This window comes from Drosophila yakuba, unplaced genomic scaffold (genome assembly GCF_016746365.2).
Source record: "Drosophila yakuba strain Tai18E2 unplaced genomic scaffold, Prin_Dyak_Tai18E2_2.1 Segkk25_quiver_pilon_scaf, whole genome shotgun sequence".
In the NCBI taxonomy this organism is placed as follows: domain Eukaryota; kingdom Metazoa; phylum Arthropoda; class Insecta; order Diptera; family Drosophilidae; genus Drosophila; species Drosophila yakuba.
In genome coordinates this window covers 16,346-28,771 of record NW_025048796.1, presented here as the reverse complement: position 1 = coordinate 28,771, position 12,426 = coordinate 16,346, and the positions used below count along the sequence as shown (strand labels likewise).

The following is a 12,426-nucleotide window of genomic DNA, read 5'->3' as shown; positions in this document are numbered from 1 at the left end:
TTTCGGCTCGAGAGCTTACTCAAAGTCAGCAGAAATCGCTGTTTCAGGTTGTTCAACTTTTCCCGTCGTATGCATTAAAAGGATTAGGAAGGACCCAATTGATTACCCACTCCATTGATGTTGCTCAAGCAAAGCCAGTAAAGCAAAGACACTATGCCGTATCGCCTGCAACAGAAAAACTGATGTACGCCGAGTTGGATAGGATGCTCAAGTTAGGGGTTATCAAAGAGTCATCCAGCGCTTGGTCCTCCCCAGTAGTCCTGGTGCAAAAACCAGGAAAAGTAAGGCTTTGTATCGATAGCCAAAAGTTAAATGAGGTGACGGTAAAAGATGCATACCTTAATAAATGGAATATTGAGTAGACTCCCTAAAGCTGAATTCATTACTACCTTAGACCTTAAGGATGCATTCTGGCAGATCCCGCTATACCAAAGCTCCAAGGACAAAACAGCGTTTACCGTGCCAGGGAGACCCCTTTACCAATTTGTGGTTATGCCTTTTGGGTTATCAAATTCTCCTCAGACTATGTGCAGGCTGATGGATAAGGTGACTTGAGAAACGAGGTGTTCGTTTACCTGGACGACCTACTAATAGTCTCAGACACGTTCGAAAGATCCATAGAAGTTTTGCAGGAGGTTGCATCTTATCTAACCATAAATGTGGAGAAGAGCAACTTTTGCATCAAAGAAGTAAAATATCTAGGACATGTGATTGGAAATGGAACTGTAGAGACGGACCCAGATAAAATATCCGCCATAGTCGAGTTTCCAAGCCCGCGATCGATGAAGCAAGTTCGTCGATTCTTAGGGATGAGAGGGTGACAATAATGACAATAAGTTCATAAAGAACTTCGCAGCGCTAGCCTCCCCAATTACAGATACCCTTAAAAATAGACGAATATTTGCTTGGACCAAGGAAGCTCAGGAAACCTTTGAGGGGCTAAAGGAAAAAATGTGCACTGCCCCAGTATTACACAGCCCGAATTTTGACGCACCTTTTTTCATTCATTGCGATGCAAGCAATGCAGGAGTTGGTGCAGTCCTGATGCAGCAAGACTCGGAAGGAAACGAGGTTCCGATCTCCTTTATGTCTCGGAAGCTGAACAGGTGCCAATCAAACTACACGGTGACCGAAAAGGAGTGTCTGGCAGCCGTGTTGGCAGTAAAAAAATTTATGGCATATGTGGAGGGTCAAGAATTTAGTATTATCACGGATCACGCTTCCTTAAAATGGCTTATGTCCCAGGGAGACCTTAGTTCCCGTCTGGCCCGCTGGTCCCTAAAATTACAAGGGCTTAAGTTTAAAATAAGCCATAGAAAAGGCAGTCAGAACGTGGTGCCAGACGCCCTGTCAAAGACCTTTACAGACGACCTATCCGCTTTCGAAGTAGCAAGTTTAGTGGATATGGAGGCCAAAGCATTCAGGGGAACGCAGTACGAAAATTTAAAGTCAGCTGTCTCTTCAGGAACACCCAGATTGTTGGATGTCAAGATCAGCAACAGGTACTTGTATCGCCGCGCGGAACGCGCTGCAGACGAAAAGGTTGGAGATGAGTCCTGCTGGAAACTTTGGCTTCCCAACGAATTAGTTCCCGACTTGCTAAAAAGAGCTCATGAAGATCCCATGGCAGCCCACTGCGGAGTAGCTTAAATGTTGGAGAAACTAAGAAGATATTTTTATTGGCCAAATTTAGCAGCAGATGTCAAGGAATTTGTCAACAAGTGACAAACACCACAGTCAGGTCTTAAGGCCACCCTTAGGAAATACTGGTCATTCAGACAGGATCTTCCAAAGACTTTATGTCGATTTTTTAGGACCGTATCCGCGTAGTTCAGATATAGGATTGTTCATAGTCGTCGATCATGCTTCAAAATTCCCATTTCTTGAAGCCTTAGAAAAGTTTACAACGGAGGCTATCCTTCCCTTCCTGGAAAAGGAAATCTTCCACTGTTTTGGCGTTCCGGAAACAATCATTTCCGACAATGGGGTACAATTTAAATCCGTGGCTTTCAATTCCCTGTTAGAAAAATATGGCGTGGCGCATTCTTATACCGCTATTTATGCACCGCAAGCCAACGCTTCAGAAAGGGTCAACAGATCCGTTTTAGCTGCTATTAAAGCTCACATAGACCCAAACCAAAAGAACTGGGATAGTAAGCTCAGTAGCATCTGTTGCGCGTTGAGATCGAGTTTACACTCAGCCATTAAAACAACTCCCTACAGAATGGTGTTTTGGCAGCACATGTTAGTAGACGGGAAGTCGAATTATTAGAGAACTAGGACTGCTGGAAGATAGAAAGATGCAGTTTGATAAAGACGACTCGAGGGACATAATCATGCGTACCGCCCAGGAGGCGATGGACGTCCAAAGGCAAAGAAACGAGCGGTCCTACAATTTGAGAAGCCGAGAGGTATCTTATAAACCTGGACAGGAAGTGTACCGACGGAACCTCCATCAACGCAATTTTTGCAAAGGGTTTAGCTCAAAACTGGCGCCGGTCTTCATAAAATCAAGAGTTCGGAAGAAGCTAGGAGCGGCTTATTACGAGATCGAGGATCTCCAAGGAAAGGTTGTAGGCAAATACCATGCTAAAGACCTACGGCAATAAAAAGTATCCGCCCGACAAGCTTGAATCTTCCTTGTGGTAATACCTTACCCCAAGTTAGATTTTGGTAGGGGGGAATTGTAGGGTAGCTTGTCGTTGATCTCGGCCTAAAAATAGGCACTTAATTAGGTCGTTCTTACGGCCGGGAAAAATGTTGATTAGGCTGTCATGAAGAACATTTCTCCAACTGCATTTTTGGAGTTCAGACTCGGGGTCTCGACCCGAAGCGGTAGCCACTGGGCATTAATTGAGTTTAAACCAGCGAGCAAGAAAGTGCGTCCGAGCTATCCAAAAATAAAATATAGTGATCTCTCAAAATTACAAAAAAAATAGAAATTGACAATTCAACCAAAACTCACAAATTTCGATCGAGAAGAAAACCCAGTGAATCGGAAAATTTATATTTCGTTAACTTTAGTGCCAACCCCTAGAGGTAAGTTTTGTGCGTGTGTTGTGGTTTAGAATTTTGTTGTTAAGGGCATAAAATTACAGGTGGCACCTAGAAGAATATTATATTTAAGAAGGAAAACCATTGAGGCCAGTGAGACCAGTGAGGGAAGCATAAATTGCCGACCAGGAGGTCTATTTCTGGAGTTCATCAGTCAGCAGCGCCACCGTTAAGTGCAAAAACATTTTTTAATTGAATTCACTATCTTTATATTATCTACATCTAAACATGTTCTACCTTACACCGCTTTACCGCTTTACACCTTACCGACTGCTTGTTAAGCAGATCGGCAACCAGACAAGCAGATCAGCAAAAGTTATTCCGATCGGAAAAATATATTCCGATCGGAAAAATAAATTCCGCCTTATGTTAAGAAACTAATTTAAGATATGTTGTAAGAGAAATAGTATTCATTTAGGGCAATTCCTTTCTTTTCTTTCCTTCTCCCTTTTCACCATTTTCCTTCCTCTTCCCACATAAGCAAGAGCCCGCCTAAACTGGCGTGAGAAAATAGAATGAAGTAAAAAGAAGAAAGAGTACCGCAGTAGGAGAGCGGCTCAAAAGAGCAGATCAAAAAAAAATAGCCTTCTTAGAATTAAAAGGCGGTGTAAGCTGATTTCTCTTTCACAGGCAACCACTTGAAGCACTTCATCGTGGGAAATCCAGAGTGAGTAATATTAATGTTTATATTTAAATGAGAAAGCAGCTGCCGGAAGAAAAATCAAATAATTAGCTCTGCGGCGCTACTTGTTTCCAAGTCCATTATTTACCAATAATAAATTAAAAAAAAAAAGAAATTTAAAATGGAAATGAAAATTGCTCATGTTTATAATGTACCCTTGCCCCAATATTCGCTTTTCTAAAATCTTAAAAGAATAAAAAAAAAAAATTTAAAATTAAAATACACATCCCTATATATCCTACTTTCCCTATTCTTAATGCCCTGCCGAGCATAAATATTCCTTTCTTTTAAGCAAACAAAAAACTTTACATTTTTACATACATATCTGTTGCGATACTATCTACATGAACGCCACAGTCCAAAATTTCTTTTAACAATTTAAATCTAGATGTTTAAAATTTGTAAGTTAGGGTAATCATGTAGGATATGTTGTCTAAACCTGTTCCAATTAAAACATTGTCAGTTTTTAAGTTTATTTTATGTTTAAAATTAAATTTTATAATGTTTAAATCCGAGTAATTCTCTCTAGGGGTGCCATGCGGCGTGTAGCATACTTGTAGGGATCACCGGTTATGTCAAATGGTTAGTGGTGGTCAAGGTAGGGTGGGCGTCGACAGCTTAACAGCTGCTGTCGTACGAGTGTGCTATGCCTTGTTTGTGCTTAGTCCTGTCGTCCGATAGTCCTTTAGTTTTACTTGTGGAGATCAATTCCAAAGCACGCGAAATAAATAAGAGTGTGATACGAGACGAGCAAGTAGTCGCGATATCAAATATTATAAATACCGACCCATAATAATAAGCTAGCGCTGGCCCTGTTCCACCTTGCAAGACATACTTGCAAGATTCGTCTTGAGCTCTTTGGGGAAAAGGTTAAGCAGGAATACGAGACCTGTTCCTCCGTCCTTACTGGAGAAGGGACAGAAAATGAAAGCTGTGCAACTTAAATCTACAACTCCCAGAGCACAGCAGGCAGCGACTACTGTAACTTCCAGTCGGTGCTGACTGCCCCCTTGCGACACTGAGATTTTCAGTCGCGACTATTTGCGCTGGCCCACCTTTCGAGAACTGTTTATAGCCATTTATATGAACAATCCAAAGCCGACTGATGTTGAGAAACTGTTCCATCTGAACTCCAAAACTAGTGGCGAAGCTCATGACATTGTAACCAAATCCAAACACACAAATGATGGCTTCGTTTCGGCTTGGTCAAATTTGGCACAACGTTTTGAGAATAAACGTTTGTTAGTCAATAGCCAACTGAACGTCATCTTAGAACTTCCAAACATTTCGTATGAGTCCGGTGCAGCGATCCAACACCTTCAGCGCACTGTCCAGAGTTGCTTAACCGCGCTGAATATCTCTTGGGTGTTTCTGTGTTCCTCCAAACTCCCCAAACTTACTTTGTCCTTATGGGAGCAATCGCTTTACGGGAAAAAAAACATCGTTTCCTATGTTAAATTTAACTCCTTCCTTCAAGAGAGTTATAGAACCCTCGAGGCTATTGAGGAGATTAAACCTGATTCTACTGCACAGAACTTCCAGAAGTCCAAAAAGGATCCTGTGCCTCCGAAAGGGATCCAATCATTTGAGAATAAGGTTAATATCAAACCACAGTCGTCCGAACTGCGCTCCAAAGAAAATTATCCGATCCGTTTATGTCCGCAGTTCCTACAAATGTCCGTCCAAGATCGCGGCACATACATCAAACAGAAAAAGCTTTGTTTAAACTGTTTTGCACGCTAACATCAAGTTGCTCAATGTACAAGCATCCATAATTGCTTCACATGCAAAGGACGCCATAACACCCTGCTACACCGTGGCGTCAATCCGCAAACTCCTGCGACTCCTTCCAGTTCGGCAAACCCTGCCATTCCAACCGGCTCGCATAATCCAATACAGTCCACTAATTCCTCAAATGTTTAGAATTATTTCGTCTCCAACTCTCAGAATGCCCTATTAGGAACCGCAGCGATTAATCCACGATGACGAACATGCTTTAAGGCTCTTGCTTTTATCGACTCCGGATCTGAGGTGACCTTTAATTCAGAACGCATATTCAACATAGTGATACCCATTTTCGAAAATGTCCATGCACAAGTAGCAAAGCTCGCATCAAGATCGAAGCTTCGGCCTTCGTATTGGCTCAGCTGGCTGGCAATCTTCCATCATATCCGATACCTCCCAACTTCGTAAATCAAATTTTGATTTACAACTGGCTGATCCGTCCTTTTACCGGAGTTCGGAGATCGACGTGCTTATTGGCGCAGACATCCTCCCGGCTATTCTCCTAGGCGGCTCCAGATCCAATATTTGTGGGTCACTTCTCGGTTCTTCAGGTTTTGTTAAAGATCCAGCCAATTCCAGGGTTATTTCGGCGTTTACCACACGCGTCTCGATCAGCCAAGCCCAAAGACTCGAAAACCTTTTTCACAAGAATTTGGGAGGTAGAAGATCTACCGTCGAAGATGGTAAACAATCCAGATTCCGACTAAAACTTTCTTCGCACCACTACCAGGAATAATGTTGTGACTCTTCCATTCAAGACTCCTGACAGCAGAAGCTTGGGACATTCAAGATCCATAGCTCTGTCTCAATTTCTCCGAAACGAGAATAGGTTTAAAAAGAACCTCGAAATAAAACTCCAATACGATTCGGTAGTACAGGAATATTTGGCCCTGGGACACATGCGAGAGGTTCCTCCTAGTAATGATAGCAACAACTTTTACTTGCCACATCACGCAGTGTTTAAGCCTGATAGTACAACCACGAAGCTACGCGTTGTATTAACGCCCGCAGTCCATCATCCAATGGACAAAGTCTCAACGACGTCCTCAATCCAGGACCAGTCCTCCAATCGGACCTCACGATTCAGATTATTAAATGGCGTTTTTTCCGCTACGTATTCAATGCTGATATAACGAAGATGTATCAGCAGATCCTTGTTCATCCGCAACACACTCGATTTCAGGGGATTCTCTTTCGTAACAAAGAAGAAAGTATCTGTGAATATGAGTTGCAAACTGTCACGTTTGGCATTAATTGTGCCCGATGCTAGTCATCCGGATCTTGCAACTTCTTTTCGAGTATAACCTTTAGCAATATCCAATCGCGAATCAAATCCTAAAAGGACATATGTACTATGACGATGACCTGGCTGGCGCTAGGAAGGGAAGGTGAACTGCGGGAAGGTCTAGCGTAAGCAGGGTTCTCTTTTAGGAAGTGGACCTCCAACCCTAAAAAGGTCCTTAGTGATAACCCACTAGATCACAAGCTTCACGCTGAGTTTCTCGACTGAGAAGAAGCCAGCGTCGCCAAAACTCTCGGTGTCAGGTGCAAAGCCGACACTGATGAGTTCTTCTTTGGTTAAGTTATTCTTTGTTTATTTGTTTTGCCGGCTTTTATTATATGTTCCGCCTTAGGCAAGTGAGTTTTAATTGACGGATTGTTTTGATCGCTATGTATACCAGTGTATGTTGTAGGATCTCATCTTTGTGGTTCATGACATCCACAGTGTTGATAGAGTCTATTATAGTCAGAACATAATACTCTGGAGGGATCATGCAACTTATAGTTAGATTGATTGAGTTAAAATTAGGGGAGAGTAACTTCTAGTGTATCAGCTTGAAACAGTGAAGTTTATAAAATAAGGTTGAAAATAAAGACTGTTCCAAGCATTGTTCTACGGTTGGCTATGAAAGGTAAGTTAATTAACATTAGTCTACTGGAATAAGGAGGTAATCTAAGGTTTGCATCCCAATTAAGGCAAAAAATAAGAAGTTCTTTTGGACCGATTCAATGCGGTCCGAGTAAACTTCGTATTGTGGACTCCAAACAGGTGATTCATACTCGAGGATCGGACGGACAAGAGATATGAATAAGGTTTTGGTCATGTAATGGCAAGGGCCCCAATGGCTGAGCAGAGCACGAGAGCTTTGGCCTCTCAGCTCTTGTGGTATATCGGAAACGGACCTGGAGAAGCTTCCAGTCCAAGATTGTTTCCTGGCCGTTCCGAATCCGTCTGATTTCTCCATGCGTTTTTCCAGCTTCAATAGAGCAGTCCGAGTAACTGCGATTATCCAGCGCTTCATAAATCGATGCAAAAAGCCCGATATATATAGGAAGGCGATTCCAAGGTCTAGGACGTTGGCTAACCTTAATCCATTTCTAGATCCAAAGGGAATTATGAGAGCATGTAAACGTGTGAAGGCATCAGAGTCCTTAAGCTACGATGAGAAGCATCCGATCATTCTTCCATATTCCAGTAACTTCACACGGCACATGGCTCAATTTACTCACAAGATGTTATTGTATGGCGGGAGCCAGCTCATGACACGGCTCATCCGATCTAAGTTTTGGGTACCGATGCCAAAAAACTTGTTGAAAGCCATAACGAATTCCTGTCGGGTTTGCACAATCCACAAGAAACGACTCCAATCGCAACTCATGGGAGCTCCTCCAAAGAGCGCTCCACGTTCTTACGTCCGTTTACACACACTTTGCCGGGCCCTTTGAGATCAAAAATTATACTGACAGAGCGTTTTTGATCATGAAAGGGTATGTGTGTGTATTTGTGTGTTTCATCACTAGAAGCTTCTTCTGATCTTACTACGGAGATATTTCCTCCTACAAATACACCTTTAAGGAACTTTTAACCCTCCTGTGTGAAATAAAAGCCTACCTGAACTTCAGACTACTTTCTCCCTTTCAGAGGAACAGTCAGGAGACCAGTAGCGAAACTCGTACTTCTTCCAGCTGTGATTCCGGGTCTCTCCTCCATCTACGTGTTTGTCATGTTTGCGTCCCTCGGATGTTCCGGAAAATAATTTTCAAAATTTTCTATATCGCCTACAAGCAGTTCACAAAGATGACTCCACGACCACACAGCAACAACAACTCCCATCCTGAAGTCGCGAGAGTCTTCCGGTGCCGCATCTGCCGAGGAGTGCATGCACTTCGCGCGGTACTGGCCAACCGCTATTGTGTACATTGTCTGGTAGATCAGCATTCCGGAAGTCTTGCCGCTCAACGGATACTTTTCGTGTGTGCCAGGGTGACCACCACACGCTCCTCCACGTGAATGCCGTCGATGGATCGCGCCGACCGAAAGCTACTAGAGTTGAGAGAGCCCCACGGCAATGGTCAACGGCCAGACAGCCAAGTGCCGCGACTCCTGCCTCATGCTCACCTCTCAGCCGCATCAACGCCTCCATGGCACGGCGTTCGGCCTAACGGTAGCACGCGTTGGCCAGGAGTGGGCGTGCTCGGCGGTTATACGCTCTCCGGTGACGGAAGCCATCAAGATCAAGGTGATCCTCAAGACGGAAACCCAGCTCCAATTCCGTACTCCGTCCAGGGAATAACCAGGCTTAAGGAATCCTTCGCTAACGTGACACTGGCAAATGAGAGCTTTTTCAAGTCAAGCTCCATTTCCCTGGTGCTCGGCCCTGAAGTCTACAGTCGAGTTCTACTGCCCGGAACCATACCCGGGACCTCGGAGGCCCCGTCGGCGCAGAACACCGCCTTCGGGTGGGTTCTTTCTGCTCCTGCAGTGGCTGATCGCCCATTCGCCCCCTTCCGTCTCTACACTATTGCAATTATATTGCAAGGGGCGGAATGTTCAAGTCCATTATTCCTCTTTTCCGGATTCGTCCAGTGGAATAAGTCTATTTCATTTTATCGCTATTGTTATCGATTTATTTTTAAATATTTTTATAAGTATCATCAGGATGTTTATATGTGCGATCTCTAGCCTAAGAATTGGCTCATCATTCTTCTTAAAGTGAATAAATGAAAAATTGAAACGTAAAAATTCTTCCGGCGGCCAAGCCCCGCAACATAGGGCACAGCCACACCGGCCATCAAGCCCGCAATACCGGCGGCCAAGCCATCAAGCCCCGCAACATACGCGACCAAGTCCAGCAACACGGAAAGGACGTCAATATTGGCAGAGTCCACAGCAGCAGAGCCAAACACAAAGCAACGCACCTATATCAGCAGAGCCCAACACAAAGCAACGCACGACATTACCGGCAGAACCCACCGACCAATACCGGCAGAGGGCGGGGTAACCAGCCGAGCCAACTTGAAAACAAGAGACGCAACCGCCCGAGCCCCGATCGGCCGATGAACATGGTATCCGTAGACCGACGCCGCCACGTGGTTTTCCACCTCGGGTCGGCCGAAAGCGACAACGCTTGTGCGGGCAGAGCGGTCGGCGGCAGAGAAGGGTGGCTGGACGCACCGATCGAGGAGTTGGAATCGGACCACCAAGCTGAATGGACGCCCCCGCGGAATAATAAAATATTTAAATACAAGTGGACAGGTGTTGGGCGCTGACCGCCCCGACTGGAAAATTACTGGAGGATCGAAAGACAATTGATCATGGCTGGCGATCATCACGGAGGAGTAAATTTGGGTAAGCCGACCCCCTCTGGCGGGGAAAGCGTGTGTGTGTGTAGGGAAAATTAATAAAACTGGGATTTAGGTAGTTAATGCATTAATAAAGTAATTTGAATATGTGGGACCGAAAAATAAAACAATTTCAATACTTTCCGCGAGTCATCCTTCCCCCTCTAGCCCCGTTCTGGGGCCCACCCGTTTCCTGGGTGGGACACCATCTTCGCAACGCCCCAGCGGCGACTCTAATCCCCTACATTTTACACATTCTTCATATTAAAACCCAGCAGGCCCCTTTTAGCCCGCCTGTCTTACAAATAAATATTTTTGTGGAGGACTCGACTGGCTGAATATATATCCTGGCCCGTAGCATCTTCCTATCGTCACCAGGCCTGGATCGCTTCGATGCCTCGTCCCTGAAAATGCTGCCGCTTCGCTGTTCCCAGTTGTTGGCTGACATCTTCAACAGTTGTTTCCGACTATGGTATTTCCCAAAGTCTTGGAAACGTGCAAAAGTGATACTCATACTCAAACCTGGAAAGTCTGAAGCCAATCTTGCCTCTTATAGACCGATTAGTCTGCTGGCAATCCTCCCCATTTGTAAACGAACGATAACGTAATATACACAAACAAACAATAATACACTATGTAAAGGTCTTCTATCTAGATATATACATATATATAGTAACATATCCATTATACACCTACAACTCCCCAACTCACACACTCACATTAATGTCACACACACTATTGGAACTACTCACACGCACACATTAATGTCTACCAACAAAATGTAATCAAAGATCGAGAGCCCTTCGATTAAGCTTAGCTGTCAATTGCGCACAGCATCATATTCCAAAGTCTAGACTCTGGCGAGCCAACGACTTCCCCTAAACATTCAATTACTTGACATTTGACCACTTGGCGAAGCCAACTGAAATAACAAAAACTTCCGCCCACGCAATGGTCTCAGGATTCTCCAATTACTCCTATTTTTCGGGAGCTTCTCTCTCCTATTTTTCGAGAGCTTCTCTCTTAATAAACAATTATAGCTTAATTGTCTTAGGCTTCACTCTTAAGCTATCCCAATCTGCCTATATAAATGCAAACATGTCCCCATAAGGCAGTTCTGAGTACGTTATCAATTGCGATAGCTTTGCTAAAGCCCATTTCAACTTCGAAATCCATTGTCCAACTAAGTGATAATCCAAATGCTCTAGTTCTTCCTCTATTGAAATAAATAAAACGTTTAATAATATATCACAAACCAACCGTGTTATTTCTATTATTAAACTCTCGGACTGAATTCGTAAATATATATAAATATATCAGATTCTCAGATTACTTGAATTATGCAGATGATTTAAAAGTTACTGCTGTTACTTTGTCTTTGCTGATATCCACAAAAAATGCACCGGTTAAGTTATTCTTTGTTTATTTGTTTTGTTTATATGTTCCACCTTAGGCAAGTGAGTTTTAATGGACGGATTGTTTTGTTCGCTACACTGCTCATATCTGCTGGGCGGACTATGTTTCCAGTGTTGGGGTTGCAGAATACTGGATTCGATCCTTTCCAGGGTATGGTGATGGTCCCGACGCCGCTGCACTGATCGCTTGATGATCGTTATTTATACCAGTGTATGTTGTAGGATCTCATCTTTGTGGTCCATGACATCCACAGTGTTGAACACATTGGCGGTGTTGTCGGATGCCTTGGACTCCTTGCCGCCCATCTTGAGACTTTTTTATATCTATTGGCGCAGCCGGTATGATTCTAGTTCTTCCTTCCTGAGAATTCCTTTAACGGTCTTTGATTCCTTCTACTCCTGATATCCTGGTATTGGAATCTCGAGAATTAAAGTATTCCATCGGTGGGCTGAGGTCTTTTTATACCGGCTTAGATTTATTTCTGGTCTACTCCGGACATCGGTCTCTTATGCCAAGTGTTCCCACCTAGGAGCCATATTTATATATAGATATAGAAAACAGTAAAGGACGAGGATATATATATATTCTAGTAAGATCTAAGAATTTGTTAAAAACGTTAGTATTGCGCGCTTTAAGAACGGCAGAGAATTAGAGATAATAGGATAGAATCTTGTTGGCGGAACTCATATTGTCGGTCGTTTTTATTGTTTGTTGTTTATTGTTAAGTAGAAAAAATTTGAAGTCTAGTTAGTTTAGGGCGAAGGCGGGAGCATAATAAAGTTCTCTCTCGCTCTTTGCGAATTCGCCCCGTCTTCGCCAACCTCTGTTAAGCTAGGTCTAAGAACACACATGTTAAATAGAGAGGA

General features: G+C 43.6%; 1 protein-coding gene across 1 annotated transcript; it reads left to right on the top strand.

Moving 5' to 3' along the window:
- Positions 1 to 2,300: 2,300 nt before the first annotated feature.
- On the top strand, positions 2,301 to 2,609 carry LOC122319636. Its single transcript, XM_043207237.1, has one exon. It carries the CDS (start codon positions 2,301 to 2,303, stop codon positions 2,607 to 2,609), a length of 309 nt encoding a protein of 102 aa, XP_043063172.1.
- The last annotated feature ends 9,817 nt before the right edge of the window (positions 2,610 to 12,426 follow it).

What these genes read in the sequence shown, in the direction of transcription:
- LOC122319636 (XM_043207237.1), top strand. Translation starts at nt 2,301, where the DNA reads ATGCAGTTTGATAAAGACGACTCGAGGGACATAATCATGCGTACCGCC.